The sequence below is a fragment of the Erpetoichthys calabaricus genome, chromosome 8 (assembly GCF_900747795.2).
Source record: "Erpetoichthys calabaricus chromosome 8, fErpCal1.3, whole genome shotgun sequence".
Classification (NCBI taxonomy): Eukaryota; Metazoa; Chordata; class Cladistia; order Polypteriformes; family Polypteridae; genus Erpetoichthys; species Erpetoichthys calabaricus.
Genome location: NC_041401.2, coordinates 112,023,129 through 112,048,832, shown reverse-complemented (window position 1 = coordinate 112,048,832; position 25,704 = coordinate 112,023,129). Strand labels below are relative to the sequence as shown.

At 36.7% G+C, this 25,704-nt stretch overlaps 1 protein-coding gene across 1 annotated transcript in view; it reads right to left on the bottom strand.

The window, feature by feature from the left end:
- Window positions 1–25,704, bottom strand: part of LOC114656587 (lactase/phlorizin hydrolase) — a 50,475-nt gene that overhangs the window by 5,663 nt on the left and 19,108 nt on the right. The window contains exons 8-14 of the mRNA XM_028808227.2: window positions 21,119–22,669; window positions 20,699–20,967; window positions 18,998–19,288; window positions 14,702–14,900; window positions 2,430–2,632; window positions 2,064–2,173; window positions 408–542 (exon numbers count right to left, since the gene is read on the bottom strand). Of these exons, the coding sequence (XP_028664060.2) occupies window positions 408–542; window positions 2,064–2,173; window positions 2,430–2,632; window positions 14,702–14,900; window positions 18,998–19,288; window positions 20,699–20,967; window positions 21,119–22,669 (2,758 nt within the window). The remainder of the gene's footprint in view (window positions 1–407; window positions 543–2,063; window positions 2,174–2,429; window positions 2,633–14,701; window positions 14,901–18,997; window positions 19,289–20,698; window positions 20,968–21,118; window positions 22,670–25,704) is intronic.

Below are 25,704 nucleotides of genomic sequence, written 5' to 3'. Positions count from 1 at the left end.
CGACCTCTGAGTAAACGAATGCTGAACGTACAGAGAAAGATGATGAAAACTATAAGTCAAGTGTATTCACTGCACGTTATCGCACAGTGCTCTGTTACTGGTCTATACATAAGCTTGAAAAGGAAAAAAAGACAAAGGATGACTCTTGCTGAAAAGAAAAGAAGGTAAGAGACACATAATGCTTCAGTTGTACAGTCTTCATCACATGGACCTAATGAAAGTTGTAAAGCAGAAATGTCGCATCTCTTATCATTTTTTCTTTCAGTATGGTAACCAACATCTTTTTTTGCTCTTTTACTGTGCACACTGAAGCATCCCTTCAACCACTTGATAAGCTTGAAACTAGTTTTCATGCAAAATGAAACATTCCAATAATAATTCCTGTAGATTAATGGCAGTTACTGTACCTGTCAGCATCGTATGACTGAATAATAGTGGCATATTTAAAGTTATAAGCCAACACTGTAGTATAGTGGTTAAATCCAAAATAATCAAATGTTCCTTTAATTCTTCTCTTTTCTTCCTCTGTAAACTCTGGTAATCTGAAATACAGGAAACAATATTTCTTATTGTTAAAATAAAGAAAATGGCACTCAAGTCCAGCTCACTTTCTGCATGATGGCAGTGCATATGATGGCATGGTCATGATGACATGTATCAGAGAGGTGCTAGTTTCTGAAATACTTAGTTTCTTTTGCTAGCAGATACTAAGGAAGGTTAAGATTTGATGATATTGTAGCTGAAGAGTGAACTAAAAATAAGTATAGTTTGTCATAAACTACAAAAAAAACAGTTACACTTACAGTTAATTTCACTCTAGTTAATAAACACAGTCATATAAAATACATAGAACATTAGAACAATCTAAACGAGAACAGACCATTCAGCCCATCAAACCTTGTCAGTCCTATCCATTTAATTCTTCTAAAAGAACATCAAGTCTAGTTTTGAAAGTCCCTAAAGTGTTACTGTCTACCACGCTGTTTATTCCAGCTTATTCCATGTGTCTGTAGTTCTCTGTGTAAAGAAAATCTTTCTAATGTTTGTGTAAAATTTACCCTTAACAAGTTTCCAACTGTGTCCCCGTGTTCCTGATGAACTCATTTTAAAATAAGTTTTGATCCACAGTACTAATTCCCTTCATAATTTTAAACACTTCAGTCATGTCTCCTCTTAATCTTTTGCTTAAACTGTATAGGGTCAGCTCTTTTAATCTTTCCTCAAAATTCATCCCCTGTAGCTCTGGAATGAGCCTAGTCGCTCTTCTATGGACCTTTTCTAGTGCTGCTATGTTCGTTTGTAGCCTGGAGACCAAAACTGCACACCGTACTCCAGATGAGGCCTCACCAGTGCGTTATAAAGCCTGAGCATTACCTCCTTGGACTTGTACTCCACCTTGTGCTATATAACGAACATTCTGTTATCCTTCTTAATGGCTTCTGAACACTGTCAGGAAGTTGATAGCTTAGAGTCCACTATGACTCCTAAATCCTTCTCATAAGGTGTACTTTTGATTTTCAGACCTCCAATTCAATTCTAATTAAAGTTTACTTTGGCCTTTGCTGTCCAGGGGCCATAGTGGCCAAGTAATTAGGACTACCACCTCACAGATCCAGCACTTTGTTTTTAAAATTTTCATCTGATAGCTGACGTTGTAAACTTTCCACATTCTGTCCATGTCTATATGGAGTTTCCTTTGAATACTCAAATTTTCCTCACACATTTTCCAATAACATTTGTGGTAGGTTAATTGGCAATCCTAAATTTGTCTCATCTGAGAGGTATAAACCTTGTGGTGGACTTGTGCCTTGTCTGGAGCTGGTGATGCTGCTCTAATCTTCTGTGATCTTGAATTGTATTAAGCAGGTTTGAGAATGTCATGTTTTTCTGTTATCATGCTTGCTACTTCTTGGTATTAAATAGGATTTTATTTTATATTGGGATTTTAAGAAGACTAAATGTTTAAGATTCACAATGTGATATGCTGAAAGTTGAAACCATCTATGCGTTGTATGGAAATGCTTTGTTTTCAATTTGAACAAATTGGTTTCTAAGAAACATACCTAGATTTTGCAAAGCCTTGAGCCAGACTTCTCTCTCGTATCATCGTTTTCATAACTTCGTTGTAGTCTCCATTTTTGAAAACTGGATCAGCAAACCAACCTATGAAAAACTAAAGGGAAAAAAATTTAGGGATCTCTCTGTAAAGTTTGTGCTGAAATAAATAACTAGTAGTCACTGGGGAAAAATAACTGTTTGTCTAGTAACAGCCACCTTCTACAATTTGTGAGAGTAAGAGGGTTAAGCAAGCACATGGTATTTGTTGTTATGAAGATTCCATATATAGAAAAAACTGTTCAAAAAGGCTTCAGCCTAAAAATTTCCTGGTATCTTGTCTAGAATGTGGTCTGCAGTTTGGTCTAGCGTACCTGTACAAAGCGTCTGGCAGCATCAATGTCCTCCTGTTTATAGGGGTTCCTTGGCTCAGCCCAGTCTGAATTGATTGAGAGAGAAATGATTCCTCCTTGCTTTGCTCTGTAAGTGTCATTGTACAGGTGCCAGGCTTCAGCGTGAGCCTTTATTAGGTTGTGTGCCACAATATAGGGAGCTGTTCCAGGCCGAAAACTAATTCCTATATTATTAAATGAAACAAAATTTTTCATAATAAAATAGTATAATATTTATTAAGCAAGTTATAATTAAGTCTCCTCCTCATGTACTTAGTGTACATGAAAGTATTATGATACACCTTTTAGGTTCCAGTTCCCTGTGACATTCAGTTGGGGTAAGTGGGCTCAGATAAAATATGAATGACACTGGTAATTAACCAAACCATGACTGGGAAGTGTGGACCATACGAAAGTAGCATGGTGCCTTTCGGATTCAAAACGTGGGATTGATTTCCAGCCTGGGGACTGTCTTTGCATCATTTCTCCAGGCATATGGGTTTTCCTGCCACATCCCAATGATGTGCATGTGTGTGTTAGGATACCTGGCAACTGTGAATTGGTCTGAAATGAATGCTTGTGAATGTGCCCTTACAAGTCCAGGGCTGCTTTATGCCTTGTGAACTGTTCTACAAAGATAACATTGCTGACTTCAGTTTAGGCAAATGTAGGAGAAAGATGACAGGATGGCTCTATTCTTGTCTCATCTATTCTATTCTGTTCTTGCCTACTAGTCTCTCCTTGAAAGTCTTTACTTGGAACTGGAAACTATGTGTTTCCCACCACAGGAACTCGGGCCATTTGTATTTCCTGGTACTTTGTATAGCTCCTACTCTAGGGTATGAACTTTTCGTTCAATCATGAACTATTGTGGTTGGGATTCAGGCGATGAATTGTGCTGAGTTTTGACCACAAGCACTGGCACCATCTTACAAATTTGCTAGTAGTTTGAACTTTGGAAAGTTATTGGTAACAATGGAGTCGCAAACTTTCAACCAAATCACTCTTCAAAGCAATGTAATTTAGTGTTTACCCCCCCTTTAGGAATGGGTCTGTTTGAATTTTACGACAGGATTTGGGGGAAGATGTGCCTTAAACCGGTTTGGTTAGTGTTTCTTTGCTTAATTCATTTCTACCCCTGCAAGAAAGACTTAAAGACGTATGGTCTTGGGGGTGGCAGGTTTTGAGATGTTGTATTCCCCCATTGGTCTGAGGTATGGCTGCTTGGAATTGGCTTGTCTCAGAGGCCTTTAAGTCTCAGAGGCCTTTAAGTACTACGATGCCCTATTGGCTGTAGGGGTTGGACAAAAAATCTATATATTTACTTGTTTAACCTCACACTCTCTCTCTTACTAACCAACATCTGAAAGAAGCATCTCTCTTGCTATCCTGTGATGAAGACAACACAATGAAGAGCACAGCTCAGCAGCCATTTTGAACAGATATGTGGCTGAAAGTTGAGCACCAATGATGCCTTAACTAGAGACATTTAAGTAACTAGAAGACTGTGTGACGCCTGAACTACATATCACCATTTAATCAGGTTGTATGGTTGCCAATATTCAAATATACTTTGCATTTTGTTATTATTTATGAATATTATCAATAATACATTGTTTAAACTGTAACTTAACTTCTGCTTGTCTTTTTACTACATCTAATTGCCTGAGGTTATAGATATAGAAGGGAAGGTGGGGATAAGTTATATACAATAATACCTTATAAACAGTGGTAAGTCTGTGAGATTAGGCATTCTAAGGCTACATATTAAAAATACAATAGGGGAAAGTAGAGCAATATATATTACTCTACCAAGACAAAACAATTGGCGTCGTCTGGCAGGATTTTGGGGTAACCATTGTCTTGCACCTTGTTAGACAAAACACCACCCTTTGCACAGCATCACTCTTCGTAGTTGCCTCCCTGGTGTGCCACACCATGCACCACATTGAAGCAATAAGGTGGGGTAGTTCCCCGTGAATTAATGATCATGCCTCACTTCACACTGCATTACTCTTTTTTGCATGTTGCTTATTTTGCATAAAGGTTCCTGTTGTGCACTGAGAACACAATACATGAAAGTGGCCAGGGACCACAAGTGGCTGAGGGTCTACATTATGCAGGAGCTCATTGGTTCTTGAAAACAACATTCCTACAGTGGGAAATTGTTTTATGTGTGTAAAGAGCTGAGCAGGTGAGAAAAATCACAAGCATTAGAAAACAACTTTTGAAATAAATCTTATATTTAAGCCGTGTGTTGAATGTGAAGCAATTATGCCCAAAAGAAAAAAAAAACAGGCTGGAAGTTAACAATGAACAATCAATGGAAAAAAATCAGTGTGGTGAAATGTGTCTGTAAGCTTAAATTCAAGGAATTAATCAGCAAATCAATAAAATAAATGATAAGCTAGCTAACACAAAAACAAGTAAATCAATAAAAATGCAATCTATGCTGTAGGTAAAATCTGAACACAGACACAAGCTCACAAAATAGGAGGGCACACAGTTCCTGCTGAAACAACAATTGAAAAAGCCAAAGGATTAGTGCCTAACATGTTTGATGGAATCACCATTTTGATTTTCCCTTCATTCTCTCCTTCTGATCCTGTTTACTATGAACTGAACTGACATCTCCCTGAGGCATCAGACAAAAGGCTGGAGTCAACCCTGGAGTTGGAGGGGCTTGTATTAGACAAGCCTCATATTTGTGTTTAGGAGAAAAAATGATCACTACAGCCAAAGAATGAAGTTTATTTATATCTAACATTGGCTTTATCTACTATCTGTTTGATTTACAGCGCTTCTGAAATTTTCCCCTCCTTTTTTTGTTAACCCTTTTATGGACAGAATGCAGTATGTTAATGTATGGCACTCCACAGTTTTAGAGACCCAGGTGAGATTGCTGGCTTGTTCTCTGCTTGTGTGAAAGCTGCATGTTCTCAATGTGTCGAAATGAGGACTTCCGCCTTCTAAATATACTACCCATCCACCGACATCCCACAGAGTTGAACGTTACACTGAAATTGGCTAGGTGCATGTAAGTGCTCCCTGTAGTGGACAAGTTTGGAATCTGTCTTATGTCCAAAGTGGCCACAGTAGCTTCTATATCCCTTTGACACTGTAATCAAAATAGCAAATGAGAAAAAATATGCATAAATAAACAGATACATGTAATACTTTCACTCATTTCTCATTTCGCCTCCACAGCATTACTTGCTTTAGGTTAATTTAATTTAAAGTTTGGAACTAATAGCAGTATATTGAAATCTTAAAATATTTTGACATTGTTTGTTTTTCTACATAGATACTTTAGTCAGGCTAATTTGTCTTGCTGGAATGTGATAAATGACAAATGAAATAAATAATAACAATGACACAAATAATTTTATATGAATTTTGGTATATTAAGAGGAAACATTTTAAGGATAGTTTTTTTTAACAAATAAGTATCACTTATATGGCTACAGCTAAGGGATTTGAACTAAACATGCAAATACACATTACAGGTTAAATACATAAAAACCTCTGCAAATAATCATACTGATTTTCTTCCACTTTTTGGACATTTGTCCAGTAATCTGTTACCAGAAGTACAGGGAAACATGAAAGACCCTGGCCACCAACACATTTTTAATGAGTTAATTTAATACTTAAAAAATAAAAAAATACTAATTTATAAAAATCAAAGGTCAAAATGCAAAAATAAAAAACAGAAAAATCAAGCACAAGTCAAAATTCAAAATATACAAAGGTACCAAAATACTGAACTAAGGAAAGGAAAGAAAACAAGAAGTAACCAAATGTCAGCAAAAAATTGCACAAACAAAAGGCTACATAATCCAAAATTCAAAAATCCAAAGTAACAAAGCCTGAATTCTAAGAGTAAATGCTGGGGTACTCAACTCCGGTCCTGGAGGTCCGTAGTGCAGTAGGTTTTTGCATTAACTACTAGAGCAATATGTTTTTTGCTTAGTTTTAGTTAATTTATTTGTTACAATTCAGAACTCTTAATTGCCTATTTTGGTTTTAATTGTTGCCTGTGTTCTTAACTAGCCATCAGTAATGAGGGGCAAATGACAAAAGAACCACAAGCTCTCTAGCTAATGTGCCTCCATTTAAACCTGGGAGTATATATCATGAAGTACCTGTGTTAATGCAAAGTTTGGAAATAAATGAGAGAGAAGGGAAGGACCAAGAAGTGCAAAACATACTGAACCACAAAACATACAGATTATGCTCTCAGAATATGAAAATTTACAATGTGATAAAGATTTGTCTTGGATGAAGAATAAAAGCACTAACAATGCATATAATTAAGTGGCAAGTTTCGTGATCTCCTAGGCCTGGCTACTAATTGCAAAACTGGTTAGAATGAAAACCTGCAGCCACTGCTGACCTCCATGACTAGAGTTGAGTAGCCCTGACCTAGACAATATCCAAAACTAATGGTCAGCGGTCACAGATGTTAACTGGAAAAAGCACAAGGTGACAAGAAGAACACAGGAATGAGCTAATGTCACTGCACAAATGCACCATCTGGTTATGTATCGTAGGCTGATTGCAACTGAGGGCTGTTAACCACTATTATTACAGCTAATAATGTAATTAACGGAGCAGGGGAAAACTAGTAAACCAACAAAGAAACAAAATTAAGAAAGAAAAACAATTCACTAGACATGAGAAAAAGGGAGAAAGGAAAGAAACACAATAAAAAAAACCCACATTGCAGAGATTGGAGGTGAAACCATTGTGACACCCCTAACCAGAACGTAACATGTTCTCCAAATTTGTTTTCAGCCTGACTCCACATTACTCATCTGTGGTCCTACTGCAAAGCTTTATTAGCAACAGCTGAACTGAGTGTTCAGTGATTCTCATAAACATACGTTCAGACTCTTAGTATTGAAAACTGGCTGCAGGAAACCATGCAGCAAATGAAAGTGAAGTTTTGCTTTCCACGGGTCTCATTCCAAATCCCTTGAGTTCCTTATGATAGGACATTTAATAACAATAAGGTATCCCAACTCTTCTTTCAAGCATGGTGAATGTACAATTGGTGTTCATATGTATCTCTATAGCTCTGAACAGTCTTGCTTCGTCTTATATTTTAGAGTGTGCGTCCATCTATATTTCTAATTGTAATCTTAGATCCTCGACCATTGGTTTGCCTAATATTTTCAGAGCCAATCATAAAATAACTGGTGAGTTAGTCTTTTGCTTTTATACAATAATATTTGGAATGCTCCACTGTTTGGGATATGCCAGATTAATACGTTTTTTAATATAGTTTTTTTTTTATAATACCTTCTTCTGTCATTGGTAGTGGATTAGGCTGAGTGACAGGGTGGCACAGCAGTAGCATCATGGGTGCTCCATCTGTGGAGATTGCATCTTCATTCTTTGTCCATGTGGGTTGCCTCAGGCTGCTGTATGGGTTAGTGAACTGATGTTGTTAACTTGGCCCTAGTGTGTGTGGGTTGAGCCTGTGATGTACTGGTGCCTGTCTGTAGATTGTTCCTGCCTTGCACTCAGTGACTGCTAGTATAGGCTCCAGCTTCCTTGCAAACCTGCCGTGGAGAAGCAGCTTAATAGATAATACCGTATATACTTATGTTTAAGTTCTCCAGCAGATAAGTTGGAGCTTGATTTTACCATATAATTTCCGGTATTTTATAATGTCGGTCGTATAAGTCGAATGTGGAAAACTCACGCTATTGGTCCAAGAGATCATGATATGCTCACGCCCATCTGAGAGAGTGACCACGGAGCACACTGCCTTTTTTTTTTCTATGTATTGTGCCTACGTGACCACACAGTAATACCCAAACTATTCCGAATTGACGTTTGCACTGTTTTGTGCATCTCAGACCCTCATACACCTTTATCGTAAGAGCATCCCTTATCTACGATGGAGCGTTCAATCTGAAGAAAATATGAAGCTGGTTTTAAATTAAAAGTCATTGAAGTGGTGAAAGAAATTGGTAACTGCGCTGCTGCAACAAAATTTGACGTGTCTGAGAAACTGGTGCGAGAATTTAAGTGTCACATTTTTGAACAGGCGTTTAAGTCAGGGTCTGATTTTATGATCAATTTTTCAGGTTTTAAGACCCGACTTATATGTGAGTATATACAGTAGATTAAAATAGGTTCTGTGGGTAACATGCTTCAAAGATTTGCACTACTTTTCTAGTTTCCTTTCTTGGCATCCTACACAAAAAAACAGGTAATTTTAACTGTCACCTAGTCAAAATACTCAAAATACTCTGCAGCTGGCTTTGATGCTGGGAACAAATAAAGAAAGCTCCTCAAGATCTTCCACATATGCTTCATGTGGTGTTCTGCCCTACTGCCACTTGGCCAAAGCTACAGTATCTGTAACGTCTTTTGATTGTTCTTTTTGAAGTGATATACTTTTTTTTCACATGAGCTTTGGGGGTCAGAGGGCAGGGTTAGCCATTGTACAGTGCCTCTGGAGCAATTTCAGGTTAAGGGCCTTGTTCATGAGCTCAATGAAGTAGGATCTCTTCTGGCAGTAATGGGATATGAACCGGCAACATTCCAGATAACAGAGCAGATCCTTATGCGGAAAAGGATATGAATGCTATCATTATTGACAAGGTCCATTGTACCACATATTCTTGAAAAGTGCATCATAACAGTAATGAATAACTGTGTTAAATTTATTTACCATAGAATGTCAGATGGCATTTTTAAGGTTTTTGGCCATCTTAACTATAAGAGTCTTAAAAAGTGCATACAGTAATCCCTCACCTATCGCGGGGGTTATGTTCCAGAGCCCCCCGCGATAGGTGAAAATCAGCGAAGTAGCGACCTATATTTATTTTATTATTTATACATATTTTAAGGCTTTATAAACCCTTCCCACACTCTTATAAACCTTTCTCACTCTCTTGTTAACCTTTCCCACACTCTTATAAACACTTCCTATGCTCTTAAACACTTTCTACATTCTTAAACACCGCAGACCAACACTGCACACTGCACGCAGCGATCAGACGTCAATGTGTCTGCACTCGCTTTGTGAAGGGGGGCAGCTGAACTCACGCTGAGCAGAAATGGACTTTGTGCTGCTTCTGCCAAAATGCCTGCTTGTCGCTCTGCGCGTTCGGAAGGAGGAGGAGTGTGTGTGTGCGTGTGTGAGGGCTGAACGCACGTTCGCTCAAACCCCCCTCCCCGGAGGCGCAGTTCGCATTGTCAAGGGGGTGGGGAGCTGAATGAACGCTAAGGAGAAGTGGACTTTGTGCTGGCTTTGTGCTGCTTGTCGCTCTGCGTGTCAATAATTTAAAAGCATGTACATCACCTATTTTCCTGTCTCACTGTCTTGTCTTGCGTGAAGTTAAAATGTTTTATAATAGTGAGATGTTACTCATATCCTTAGCCCGACATCCACATATCATATGTGTTAACAAAGTGTGTTTTATAAGTTTACATGTGTTTAAAGCATGTGGGATGGGTATTTTAAGGCTTAAACTATAAAAATGTTTATTTATATGGTCTTTCTATATCGCGGATTTTCTCCTGTTGCTGATGGGTCTGGAACATAACTTCCGCAATAGGCAGGCAATCACTTGTATTGTACTTGGATTACTGTATAACTGAGCAACACCGGGTAGTTTTGCTATTTTATTTATATTTATATCTTTGTAATTGTAATTTTTCTTTTACTTTTGAAAAAATATTTCAGCTACATTTATTGTATGAAAATGTATATACATAAATGTTGTTTTAATGAAAGTACAGAGCAAAGCCTTATATTAATTACGAATGATCCAATAACTTTTTGCCAGTATAACCAAGTTATTAAAACTACAATGATTACATTTTTTTACCATTCAAGGTTGCAGAAATCTGTAGTCTATCCTAATGGTAACAAATATGAACCAGGAGCCAATACTAAATGGAATGCCAATTCCTCATATTTACGCCATGGCACTACTCTGTAGCCAGTCTTCTTGGAAGTATGGATTAGGAGAGAACAACAAGGTCCAAACCTGAAAAAACAACACCAGGCATGCACATGCAGAACTAAAGCTAGTACCCTGTCTAATTCAATGCTCCTCAGACATCTCCTCTGGGACCATTGTGGCCGCAGGTTTTCAATCCAAGCAATTCAAAAGCTCCTTCCTGACTTTAAATGATCTTCCTGTTTTTATTTTAGCTGTAGCTCTTACCTGTGGAGTCACAAATGACTATGACAGTGGTGCTTTATTTATTTTTAGAAAGGCTATGTTTAACATAGCAGTGTATAATTCTATCAGCATTATTCACTGAAATTTTATTCCTGATTTTCTTTTTGCTTCTTTTATTCTGCCAGCTTCTCCTGACATAGATTCCAGGGTTCCTATGTACAATAGGTGGAATATGAACACCCTATGCATCTGCTCATTTTTAAGTGACTGCATAACACCTCCATAAATCTATTTTCTTACCTTCTGATCCAGTTCAGGGCTATGGACAGGTGTTGCCTATCCTGGCAACATAGAGTGCAAGGTAAGGGCCAACCTGGGAAAGGATGCCAGTTCATTCACGCACATAAAGCCAATTCAGAAGTACCAGCAAACTTAAATCTACATCTTTGGGATATAGCAGGAAAGCCTATGCAGACACTTGGAGAAGAGCAAAAGATGAACTCTGGAGCAGGGCGACAAGAGCATTAACCACTGCAGTGCCATACTGTGTGAAACGTATTGTAAAATAATTAAGAGGTACATCCTAGCAGGCAAAACAAACTTAATAAAGTTAAAAGGTCAAAGAAAAGAATGAATCCAAAAAACTATCATTATGACCATCAGAGCTGCTCCTTCCTATATGCAGATCATGCACTGTCCATGGGGCCTGTGATCAGGGGACTGATGCAGGAGGCCCTATTGGGGCTTCACAGACCTCTGTAATTCAGGAGCTCCACTGGACAGCCAATTGGATTGCACATTTTTGTCACTTGGTTTACTTGACTTGAGTCAGATAACTCCTCCCACAACCCTAATGTTAACCATAGTGTAACCGGGTGTATTGCATAACATCACTGAAGTAAAATGTACAGCAACAACCTCCTCAACAGAATGGAGCTCCGGAGGTCCGCAGTGTAACTTTATTGTGGTTATAACTGTTTTATGAATCTTCAAATTAGCGTTGTTGACATTCACATATTGTGATAATTTTCCAACAATGAGCAGAGAGATAGCTTCAGGTTGACACCAGTCAGAAGCAGAGAAAAGAAAATAGATGAAAGCATGATGAAGCAGCACGTGCCGCACTTTCAGGTGTGTTTAGAAATCTGTCAAACTTCCTGTAAGCTAGCTAACATTACAGCAGTTACCACTACACTAAACCTAGTGGTTTACTGGAGTACCAATAGAGTAGTGTTATGTGTAATAGTTTTGATATCACGTGTTTAACAGATATTATCTGATATTATAGTACCTAGCTGACATATGGCCGTAGATTATTTATTACCACCATATTGACCTCAGGACCTCTACACATTGTTAAAGGCAGCTAACGTTATTCTACATATGAAGTGCTCTGAGAGTTGTTGCACTGAAGACACATTTGCAAACTTCACAGACACACAGGCTCTCTTGCTTACTAGTTAGTTATTGGCTGAATTGTGGAAAAAGCACCTCTCAAGCAACTTTGACATCCAAAAAGAGCATTTAGTTCAGAGGAAGCTCAACTTTTCGCTAATTTTATTGATAGCTAACATTACTGATTTAATTAATGCCTTATTGTTATCTGCTGTCAGTAGAAGGGCAAAATGTAATTTAGATAAATTCATCAGTGTAGGTGATCTATTCTCAAAATATTCTGCTTCAATCTGACCCTGTATTTACTGCATTAAATTTATATACATGTTCAGTAGTAATACTCATAGTAATTTTGTTATTATTACTAGTAGTTATATTTTATATATTAGTAGTAGCAATAGTTGTTATATTTTATATTATTATCTTTATTAGTAGTAGTAGTAGTAGTAATTTTTTTTATTGTTAATGTATAAAAGTATCATAAGTAATACTGTTATACAGTATATGTCAAGTAACAAAGAGTAACAGCACATTGATACCCTGGACCATTCTTCTTCTTCTTATTATTATTATTGCTTTTGTTGTTGTTGTTGTTATCATTAGGCCTCCATTTATACAGGAAACAAAGCAATTAGTATAACATTGCCATTAAATAACATTGAAGTCCCTCTGGACTTGCAGCAACCCTCCCAGTTACCAGTTTTTGAAAACTTCAGCTCATTTTGACATACTTGAGGTCATCCATGACACAACAATGTCTAAACAGCTTGGCTATCATCAGTATCAAGCTCATACCATCAGTGTAAGCCGTCAGGTGATAACCTAATAGAGGACTTTGCCTTCAGAGAATGTAGATGTGATAGTCAACAAAGAGAATGAAGAAACTCCTAAACATTCACTTTCAAGTTCTGATTATTTAAAAAAATAGGTGTTTGTATTTGACTTTAAAGGTTATGGCTAAGTTTGTGATGTAAGCTTCTTTGTTTATTTATTAGTTTTGTATATGTTTATTGTTTAAATTAAAGATGTTATAAGAAATATTAATGTAGTGGATTTAGGAAGGGGTGGGGTGGAGGGGTCCCAAGAAGATTCCGCTTAGGGTCCCAGTTTGGCTAGCAGCAGAACTGATGATCATGATGCATATTTGTTGTTAAAAAATCTTAGAAAATAAATAATGTACCACTCCACAGAAGCCTGGTGTATGGCATGAATTGATTTTCACGTGGAAAGGTGAACAGATAAACATCAAAAACTGGCCACAAAGTCCTCTTGAGTAAAGGGTGAGAGCTAATAATTTAAATAAAATGTGTATAGTATGTTTATTAATATATTTATTCTGTTAGTTATATAAGTATTACATTACGGGAAATACCATCTTTAGTTACAACTTAAAAACAACTCGTGGCAAAAAAAATGCCCTTCAAGCATTGAAGGGAAAATTTCATTTGCAACATGGTGAGTGTTTTCCTGGGATTTACTTGATTTTAGTTGTTTGCATTATATTTCTAGATTAAAGTTGAATATATGTATATACCTTATGCTGTATATTTTAAAAGTACTGTGAGGTTTCATGTTCCTTAGCTTAAAAATATGCACAGCAAAGTTTCCCAGCTCAAAGTTTCGGGCACGCTGTACTACATCATGAAAGAATATAAGCGGAAGATACCCACTGAGAAAATGGTGCAGCATTTCCAGTTATGCAAAACAAATGCGTTTTGTAATTATTAGGTAGAGCTGTTAAAGACGGAATGCCTCCATCCAAAACAGAAATTTAAATGTGCACTTGATCAGCCTACATACTGTTTTTTAAGTGCCTGCAGCTGACAGGGTATAGGAGTTTGTTAGACGCCATTAGGCTGCAGTGCCACCTTCTGGTTTACAAGACAAATGTTAGCAGTTGAGAGACAGAATTAGATACTGTATTGCACTTTATTTTAACAAGAGTTAAAACTGCAGTTTGTAGTTTAATTTTATTAACTATGTATTTGTTGTTTTTGTAATTTTTAATGATTATATCTCATTACCTTTAATCTGTCTTATGAGTTACAAATACACACTGTATTTGTTAAAATCAGCTTAACATAAACACGAAAAATTAGTAGCATCAACACCATTATAATTCATCTATGCAGTCTCACCCTATTAATTTTTTACAGAAGCAACAATTTGGGAAAGATCTGGGATTATTCTCAATGCCGGGCAAAGTAATATTTATAATGAAAATGTGCATAAATGGCACAGAACTATACACAAAAATAAACATTGGAATCCCCCTCGGCAGGTTTCATTAAGCAACATTTAGTTGCACTAGAGATAACAAAGTAAAGGCCTTAGTCGCCAACTTTTGGGTGAGAATGCAATCCAGAAGAGGACACCAGCTTTACAGATGTAGGGGCGTAGTAGAGAGGTCACCAGAATCTTAAAGTTTTATGACCAGCCACTTCCTTTTGCATTAGAATTAAACTTGGTGACAATCTGATGGTAAATCCAAGTGACATCAGCATTCCTTTTATACTACACTTTCTTCTGAATTTATTTTGGTGTTAATCATGTGATTATTATCAGCTACATTAGTAAAGAGAAAAAATAAAAAATAGAAAAGCAACTACTGCTACTATATATAGAATGGGAGTGACAGATCAGTAAAGTCAAAACAAACAACTACAAGGGTATTATACAAAGAGATTATATTAGACAAAAGAATTGTACCTGGTGCTGCAGTTCCATAGCCATGGCCGATTTGGGCGACGTTGTACGGCTCATTCAGGGTAATCCAGAATTTGACTTTGTGCCCAAGATGACTGAAAAGGACATCGGCATATTCTTTAAATCGGTCCACAATGGTGTCATTTTCCCAGCCTTTAACATCTTGAAGAGCCTGAGGCAGGTCCCAGTGATAGATTGTGACCTAGAAAAAAGAATAACAAAATAGCAGATGGCATAATAATTATTCAGTGCTTCATTTACATTGCATCCTTACAGGCATAAGTAAATAACAGAAGTTTAAAACTGTAAATAGTATAAGCAGTCATGAGGAGTAATAGTACAGTTAGCTGTTGCTATGACCTTTTTCAGAGGCCACAAACTGCAGCACAGACAGCAGTAAACTTACACAATGACCTGGTCAATCTTACAGTGCACAACTAAGAAAACCAGCGTACAATAAAACACAAATAAATCAACAACCCTCTTCATGAGTGTCTGGTTCATAACAAACCAGTGCCTACTGACAGCATCTGCCCATAAACAACAGTAAACACCAGTAAGAAAAGCACGTGATGGAGGCTTGAATTTTCAAACTGAATAGGATTTAGCATTGTAAATAGGAGAGGTTGATCGATAAGCAAATGGTTTTTACTTGGAATTAGAAGAAATGTTAAGTCAGGAACAGCAAAAGTCAGGTATACGATATAGTTTTCTCTTTGAATTATGTATTTAATATTTACTGGTTCAAAATTCATATGACATACTGACTCATTTCCCAGTAAAATAAATAACATGTGCCTAATACATCACAAATTGATGCATGCATCACACCAACCAAACAACAGCAGACCATACTTATCATACACATGATGACCTCATAAAAATGAAGCAAAAACATCAAAATAAAAAATATAAGGAAATGTTTTTGAAGATGTGTGCAAACTTGAGAAAAATCACAAGAAACACTCCCAAATATTCATTAAAAGACAAGACGGATTTGATAGTGTTAAAAGCAATCTGACTTCAGATTATCAGGGAGCACCTGTGGAAGCCCATTTTAGTGATAAATTAGAATGTAATTGTCTTCAATGCCTTATGTTATAGATTAGACTAGTGTATTATTATTTGAAGTTGGTATTACTAGGTAACTTGGTAATATTGCTGCCTCACAGTTGATGGAATTAGGGGTTGCTTCATCAGTAGTTCACTGTCTCTGTGAAGCCTGCACACATTATTTTTACATGGAATTATTTATAGTAGCTCACATCTGTGTGAGTGTGCCCTATGGTGGATTTGTTGGCCTTTTGTTCCCTGAATGGTAAATGCTTTGCCTTGGAGCCCTGCGATCATGTGAAGGAGGGTGATAATGCAGATTAGAATGAGTAATTATAAATCAATTGAAAATACAGGATCTCTTGCTTCTTACACACTGAAATGCTTACTTTAGTATTATATGTAGTATTTTATAGTATTATATGGTGTCTTCTATTTTACTGTATACTGTTATATATAGTATTTTCACATATGAGAAACTGGATAACCTTCAAACAATAGTAAAGAGGTACTGAGTAATATGGAAATTGTAGAGGGAGAAGTGCTGCTCTGATTAAAAAGGCTAAAATTGAACAAGTCACCAGGACAAAATAATATTTACCCTTGAGTTCTTAAGGATGTAGTGAGTATACAGTAGTGAGTATATACAGTATATAAACCCTTGATGCATATTTCTAAGAAGTCATTGCGCACTGAGGAAATTCCAAAGGAATGGTAAATGGTAAATATCCCATTACTTGAAAAGGGTGATCAGGCAGATCCATGTAACTACTATAGGTCAGTAATCTTAATGTGCATCGCAGGAGAGTCAATAGAAGAAACTATTAAGTAAAAGATTGATCAACAAATGCCAGGAACAGAAGTTTTACTGAAGAGTCAGCATGGGGGTTCAGTTGAAGAGATTGTGTTTTACTAACATGCTGGAATGCTAGAAGAAAGAAGCAAAAGTATACAGTTAAAGTGGAGCATATGATATTATTTATTTTGATTTTCAGAATGTATCTGATAAGATCCCACATGACAGACTAGATATCAAACTAAAAGAAGTGAGAGTTTAGGGTGTACTGTGTAGATGGGTGCAGTATTGGATAAAATACAGGAAGCAGTGGGTTATGGTAAGGAACTTTATCAGAATTGGGTGATGTTAAGAGTGGTGTCCCACAAGGGTCAATGCAGAGGCTGCTGCTTTTTTTAATATACATAAATGATTTGAATAGGAATATAAACAACAAGCTGGTTACATTTCCAGATAATACCAAGATGGGTGGATTGTCAGATAATCTAGAATACATTAAATCATTATAGAGTGACTTGGAGGCTTGAGCAGATTTGTAGCAGATGAAATTTAATGTATGTGAATTTAAAGTGTTACACTCAGGAAGTAGAAATGTTAGGTTTGAATACACAATGGGAGGTCTGAAAATTGAAAGTACACCTGATGAGAAGGTTTTAGAAGTCGTAGTGGACTCAACGCTGTCAACTGTCAATCAGTGTTCTGGAACCATTAACAAGGCTAACAGAATGTTAGGTGATATAGCACAATGTGTAGAGTACAAGTCCAAGGAGGTGATGCTTGATGCTTTACTATACAGTGTTGAGGCCTCATCTGCAGTACTGTGTGCAGTTTTGGCCTCCAGGCTACAAAAAGGACATAGCATAGAAGAGTGACTAGGCTGACAGGGCTACAGGGGATGGGTTATGAGAAAAGATAAAGGGATCAGAACCTTTTCAGTTTAAGCAACAGGAGATTAGGAGGTGACCTGATTGAAGTGTTTTAAAATTATGAAGGAAATTAGTACAGTGGAACAAGACTGTTACTTTAAAATGAGTTTAGCAAGAACACGGGAATACAGCTGGAAATTGATTAAGGGTAAATTTCGCACAAACATATTCTTCACACAGAGAACCATTGACACACAGAATAAATTACCAAGTTGTGTCGCAGACAGTAGGACTTTAGGGACCTGCAAAACTCAACTTGATGCTATTTTCGGCGAATTAAGTAGATAGGACTGGCAAGCTTTGTTGAGTTAAATGGCCTGCTCTTGTCAAAATTCTTTTTATGTTCTAACATAATTTATGCTGTTAAGAGGTGGAAAATGGCAGCCACAAGAGCACAGAATGATGAGGCAGAAGAAGAAATGGAAATCAGAAGTGGACCTAAGTGAAAACCAATAATTCAAGCCAATCTTTTGTCAAAACCAGAACATATAAAACATTAGTAACACACTCACAAACTCATTTGCCATAAATTTTTAACTATAACACATTCAATTCTTCAGACTGCATCCATAATCTTGAACAAAACCTCCAGGCACAGAGCCAGTTTAAATAAGGTCATGCTGATGAAACCAGATGACACAATTGGCAATCATGGAAACAGGACCAAAACATGTCAGGACCCATAACAAAAACAAAATAGCAATGCAGTAAATCCAAATCAAGTTGAAATTTGTTTATATAATGCTAAAACAATGATTTATAACAGAAGTAATCAAATACTGCTTAGAAGCCACAGATCAAAAACAGCAGTAAACAGTCTGGAATGTTAGTAAGGGAAGCATCCAAAAAAATGATCAAAGTCCTGAAAATGATAACAATGATAAATCATATAAATCATTTATTTGCTACACATCACATAAGGAGTACATTACATTTAACACATCAGCTTTATGAACCCATTTAGCTTTAAAAATGACCACTCCCCATTATCAGAATGTGTTTTTCTCTTTCTGAAAAAATTTGAAAATGGAAACATTAAGGGTTTATTTAATTTGAATTAAGGTTCCCATATGAGTCTACTTAATAATGGTGTAACTATATGCAATGTGGAAGGGGCACTTGCACTGAGGGCCATGGGGCTGGTGGGCACAAAGTGACGGACATGGTTGTTGCTTTACAAGGCTTTATCATTAAAACGCTTGCCTATTTGATATCAGAAAGAAAATAGTTAATAGTGTTGGTGTTCCTACAACTCCATAAACATTTATGCTTGGTATATCTCAATTTTAATTGGATTTTGTTAAGTTGTACATTGTAGGGCTGATTTTTTTTTTTGCATTATGTCCCATCAAGATTCTAGTTGTGCCAATGTATTTGAATGTGTCATTTAATTTCTCAAATGTTTTAAAGCCTTAAACAAGCCTGAGCTATAAACCAAAATTCCATTTATTGTAATCACATTGTTAAATTAAGCAGTAATCTAAGAGTTTGGAGCAAAAGAGGCCTTAAGGCTTTTCTGATTACCTGTGGTTGAATGTTAGCAGCAAGAAGAGCATCAATAAGGTTTTCATAATACTTGAGCCCAGCTTTATTGATAAAGCTCGTAGTTCCATCAGGAAGGATTCTTGGCCAAGAGATAGAAAAGCGATAGTGGGTCAACCCCAGCTTTTTTAGCAATGCCACGTCTTCATCTATCCTGTGATAGCTGTCACATGCGATGTCTCCATTGTCATCATTTCCCACTTTCAATGGAGTGTGTGCAAATGTGTCCCAGATGCTGAGGCCTTTTCCATCTTCTCTCCAGGCTCCTTCAATCTTCAGACAATTTTCAATGAAAATAAAAGCAACATGTTAGTGTTATATCAGTCAGAAGTGAACAAATTTTTCTTTAAAGAAGTTAAATGACTGAATGTTTTGAATTTACACCCATGGTTTCTCATGAAGGTAAATGTCAACAGAAATTTGATTGTGAGAAGGTCTCGTATAACAGGAGGACACCACTAAGGTATTCTAATCTATTTCCAATATCTATGTATTGATGAATGTTGTACTTTATACTATCATGTGTATATTGTGATGAAATTGCCAGATATGCTGTAGCCCTACTCTAGACAAGGCCCCAATTTATTCACTACTTAGATTCATCCTGTTTGTGTGAGCCTGGTCCTAGAAAAGACACTCAAACATTTCACCCAGTAGCAGCTAAAGGTGGTGTATGACAATATTTGTTTAAGTACAACAGCTTCCAGACTCTGATAGCAACAGTTCAAACACCCTGCACATTTCCATAAGTGTGTGATCCCTTAAATACCTTCTGTGATATTTTGGAGTAATCAACACAATGAAATGAGCTCTAAATGCTAAGACACCTCCAGGAGTTACAAACATGGCAGTAGTCCTGAGGGTACTTAGTGTTCAACGATGTAATCATAATTATACAAAAAAATATGAGATATAAATGTATCATTTGTCTAAACTATTATTTTAATCATAGAAGAAAAGCAAAATATCTGCTGAATTAAAAGCTTGATATTTTAAATACCACTGCCAATATGATTTCTTTTCTGCCAGTGACAAACAGAGAGTCAGAATTCAAGCATCAGCTGGCCATTACACAGTGATGGAGCCTTCACCGCTGCCTAAAACTATGGCAAGGTAGTAGTAGATGATACTTGTCCCTGTTCTAAGGCAGACACAGTGGCCAAATGTTTCATATTGTGGTGTACACCAGGTGTTGAATTGATGGCCCTGAAGTAATAACAATGAGAATGCAGAAATGTGACGTGTTGAGCAGTTTTACAGATCAAAACATAGAGTCACTACAAGGCCTTCTTTAGGAATGTTACATTTATTACATTTCTGGCTCTGTTTGCATAAAGCGATCTAAGAACATCTACCTTTGTAAGAGCCTAGGGAAGTCACAATGGTTATCACTTTATTGTTTGGGTAATACTGGGCAGTTATTCAAAAATGAAAGCATTTACTGCTTTACAGAAGATTTTATTTAGTATCTCTCTCTTTAAATAGATTTGCATGTCTAAAAGGAACAACAGCAACAAATATGTTTGTTTTATTATATTTCAATGTTTTTGTCTTGAACCTGCAGTAGTCAGTTAGGACTTTTTCCACAATAACATTTACAAACATTATTGAGCAGCACTTTTTCCATATTGTTCTTTAGATTAAATAAACCTGACGCGTTAGTTACCATTGTAAAAAACTCACTTGATATGATGCTGTTGATACACTCCAGGCAAAGTTTTTTTCAAACTCTCCATAGAGAAATTGCTCTTCTTGAGGCAGCGGGAACCCATTCTTACGGATGATTTCTGAAAAGTAATGCGCTGATCGCTTTGGTGTCCTTTGTCGGTTAGGATTATTAAAATCAACATGGTGTAGTCCAAACCCAACATTGTAGCCATTGAGCCACTCAAATGAATCCATTAAAGACCAAGCTGTGTAGCCTTTAAGGTTGACACCATCCAGATTATGGGCTAAAAATCAAAAAATATTTTATAAGCATTTTAGTTTCATTAAAAGAACCAACATTTGACACTTTTTTTGAGAGATTTACCCTTATTATGTGTAAAGAACAGGCTTTGAGAAGTAGACAAAGACAACAATGACAGAATGGTTTTAGATTACCTTTGAGAGCTTCGTTGATGTATGTTTTATAGAAGTATATCCTTTCTGTGTCATCTACTGTCACCCTTTTTTCTGTCCCTACTCCATTTTCAGTAATATAAATATCTGGGTTGTTATATTCCTCTTTAATCCAATTTAGAAGCCTTCTCAACCCCCAAGCGACTGCTTTCAACTCTTTCAAAGCTGTGTCAGGCCAGTTTGTTTTAACTTCCTCAGATACATCTCTGTCATCATCATAAGAGTAAGGTCTGAGTCTTCTAGTGCTGTGGTATACAATTTTCGATGTGTAGGTATTGAGGCAGAACACATCAGCAGTCCCTTGGATGAAAGCCTTCTCTTCCTCACTGAATACAGGAAGCCTAGAAGAAGGTAAGCCCTGAAGCTCACTTTTGTTACCAACCTGCCATTTCATGGCTTCTGGGTAATCACCATTCTTAAAGATAGGGTGAGCAAACCAGCCTAGCTGGAACTGAAGAAAACGGTCTGCCGCCACCAACTCCCTGGGCTCATTCGGATACTTTGGTTCTCCCCAGTCTGTATTGAGACTTATGGAAACAATACCTCTTTGTTCTTTTCTGTACTGTTCATAAGTGTGGTAAGCTTTAGCATGGGCTTTGATCAAGTTATGGGCGATGTTGTATGGAAAATAACCAGGGTTTTTCACATTTGGAGGGAAGATACCTAACCCATAGCTTGCCCAGGCAATGACTTGAGGCTCGTTAAAAGTCATCCAGAATTTCACCCTGTTTCCAAATGTCTGAAAACAGAAGTCAGCATATTCATTGAAAAGATTAATAAGTTCCTCATTTTCCCAACCACCAATGTCTTGAAGGTCCTGAGGAAGATCCCAGTGATAAAGTGTCACAATTGGTGTGATATTATATTCAACCAGGCTGTTGATCAGATTGTTGTAATATGCCACACCCTTAGGGTTCAGGGATTGTTTTGTTCCATTGGAAAATATTCGTGGCCAGGACAAGGAAAACCGGTACATTTTGACTCCTAAAGCCCTTAGCATATACAAATCTTCGTCTATCTTATTGTAACTATCACAGGCAACATTTCCATTGTCATTGTTTACAGTGTTATTTGGAACTTGAGTAAAGTTGTCCCAGATACTAAGCCCTTTTCCATCTGCATTCCAGCCCCCTTCAATCTGGTAAGAAGAAGATGACACACCCCATGCAAAACCTTCTGGAAAGGTACCATAGTGGTAAAGATCTCGGTCAAAGGTTTTCTGGTTGGAAAATTTTTCCCAGACAACTTTAGCATTAGATGGAACTTCTGATGCTGGAAGGGGAAATAACCTTTCCTGCCTGGAAGGCTGAAAAGGTAAGTGGAATGTGTTCCTAGAACTGTTAGGTTCAAACCCATTGTTTTTTAATACTTCCGCAAAAAAATATGCTGACTCTTTTGGTGTTCGGGGTCTGTTTCCATCTTCAAAATTGACATAATGTAATCCAAACCTTTCGCTGTAGCCTTGGGGGCCCTCAAACCCATCCATTAGTGAACGTATAGTAAATCCCTTCAGGTTTACTCCATCGTGGATTGCTGCAAAAAAAAAAAATGCTTTGAAATATAGTATTATTGTTAAAGAATTATATGTTTATTGCTAGAAATAATTATTAGGGCTGATGTTTGGTTAAAAATATTAATTGTGATTAATCATGTGATTACATTTTTTAATTGAAATTACCTGCATATTAATTGCAATTTATTTTATTTCCTTCAAGGAAATTCAGTATTTTTCTATAAAACAGAAATAACTCGGTGAATAATTTGTAATACATAACAATTTTAATAATCACTTTCCTATGCATATTAAATTATCCCTGTTAGTTTATTGAGCAATTTTGTGTTACTGAAACAGCACCCAATGACCAGCAACTAATTCCCTAGGGGGTTTCTATTATATTTGGGAAAACTAATGCACATGGTTTGAACTGCTGTGTTGTAAGACAACATACCAAAAACACTAACAATTACATAGACAATTACATTTTTTAAAAAAGAAGCATGAAATCATGGTTCAGCTCTTGTGTACAATCATCTTTGTTAGAGCTCAGGTTTTGCTTAACTGCTTGATATGCCTGAGTCAACAAAGGATAAATTGAAAAAAAAACTTTCAAATATGTATCATGATTATGGATCATACAATATAGACTGAAAGGGTTATTTATTTAGATGTTTTAAATTGCACATTGTCATAGAATATAGTGTTTATGAATAATAAAATAAATATAACTAATTTTCTTAACCTTCATCCAAAATGGATGGAAATATTAGCATGATCAAGTTGCACTGGTTATTGTCTAGTTTTATTAGTTACAGTATGCTGTGTAGGTTATAATGTAGGCTACAGTAGGTAACATACAATTAATTAAGACCGATTGCTCTGTTTAGGTTGGTTTACAAAAATAAACTTAGCAAGCACAGTGTCTAATTTTCTTTGCAGATTGTTGTTGCCTCAAAGGAAAGAGATAATGATGAGTATCTTAAGTACAGTAACCTTGTGCTTTTCTCAAAAATACTTTACCACCATTAACCTTTAACTCTGTGTTTTTCCCCTGAAAATCTTTAAAAAATGCAAGCCAGTCTGTAATAGAACCATTGCAGCATAATATGGAAATATTGCCTAGAAGGATAAAGTATGAAAATAGCCCATTTGTATTACACTTTTATTTTAAATTTCTGTTTACAAAAAATATGATGTTGAAAGCTGATTGTCTAACTTGCAATAGAGACCAACTAAACTTTCACAACCAAGCATTATTACGCATGTCACACCTTGCCTCATAGTTTCCCTTTATATTCCTCAGGATGCAGACAGATGTGGAAGTGCAGACATTTGGACAGTTCTATGTCTGGAACATGGAAAACAGACTGTCTGTACTGATAGAAACTGGACCACGTACTGTATGTAGTGATAGACATGTTGCAGGCAAGTGGTGAGACATCATTTTACTAACACTTCATGTTTAATTCCCTAATCAGGCCAATGTCTGGTCTATCTCCAATAACATCACTTTCCTAAATATTTTATGCACGTCTCAATGCATTTATTTTGAAAAGAGGCAGATGGCAACAGCTGTACATAGTGTGAATAGCTAAAAAAAAATAAAACAAGTGCTTCTGAATAAGTAGGTTCAGTGAAGGAAGTAAGAAGTTCAAAAAGACTGTTTAAGGATTAGGCTTGACTTTAAAATTGGATGCAAAATTCCATTTTGTGTAGGGATGTATATACCTTATTTTCTTTATATCATTATTATTGTCTCTTTTATGTTGTTTTCCTTATTATTGTTTTTCATTACTATTGCTACTACAGAAATTATTGCTACATTATATCAAGTGAAGCTACTCCCTACATTTTAAGTGTTTTTCAAATGCTGCTTTTCCTACAAGATATATATGACAATGGAAGATCAAAATAACAGTCTCAATCTTCCTTAGTGCAATTCAGGATTGCAGGGGGCTGGACACTTTCACAGCAGCAGTGGACATAAGTCAGGAAACAGATTTGTACAAAGTTCTAGTTCATCATAAAAACCCACTCATACAAACCCTCAAAGCCAATTTAAAATCACTAGTCAACCTAACTAACATGTCTTTAGTTTTGTGGGAGAAGAGCTGGAGTGTGTTGGGGAAAGCTCATGCAGATACAGGGAGAATGTGCAAACTCCACACAGATAAAACCAGGCACAGCATTCTGTATTTAAGAGGCAGCAGCTCTAACCACTGCACCACATGCAGGCTAGCTCGAAAATGCCTTAAAGCAAAAATTTTTAACGTCTTCAGAACTGTGTGCTTATAGTTCCTTATTACGGAAATAACCTAATTTACAAGTTTTCAGATTATTTCTTCCTGTTAACAATTTATGATACAGCATTTCAACCAAGTAAGCAAATGAATAGCAGTGCATAGACATTAATATCATGACTGCCATACTGTCACTTAATGGAGCTCACCATGAAAAGGCCACTATAGCAAGCAAGGAACGTCTCAATAAAACATCAGGCAGTTTGAGTCTAACATAATCTGGATTATTGGTCTTTGTAAGGCTATGAGCTCACTGCTGTATAGATATGATTGTATGCATATGATAGTCAGATAATGCAGAGAACAAAGGTCAAAGGAAGGCTGTTACACTTGGAGGAAAGATCTTAAAGGCCTAAAGTGACAATTCCAAGGTAAGGCCATCAGATTTGGCAACAGCTCCTTAGTCAATTAATTCTTAGAACTAGGATGAAATAGCTCACAGAGGTTGCTTAAGATGTCTGTCTCCTTTTTTCGCCAACTGAGTCTTAGAAAATATTGTTCCTGGTTTGCATGGACTATAGAGGACTTATTTTGAATTAATAGCAGTGATTGACATTGGGGCTGGTAACCAGCAGTTGATAAGTAATGGAAAACATTACAGTCAACACAATGGTCTCAAATTGTGCAATGTCCTAACAATGGCCATCACGGTGTGGAATGTCAACACTGGCATACAATACAGTGGTTCAACTGAGCTGTCACTCACAGAGTATGTGTGGGATGTTAATGTAAATTCAGTCTGATGCATCATGACCTTCCTGAGCTACATT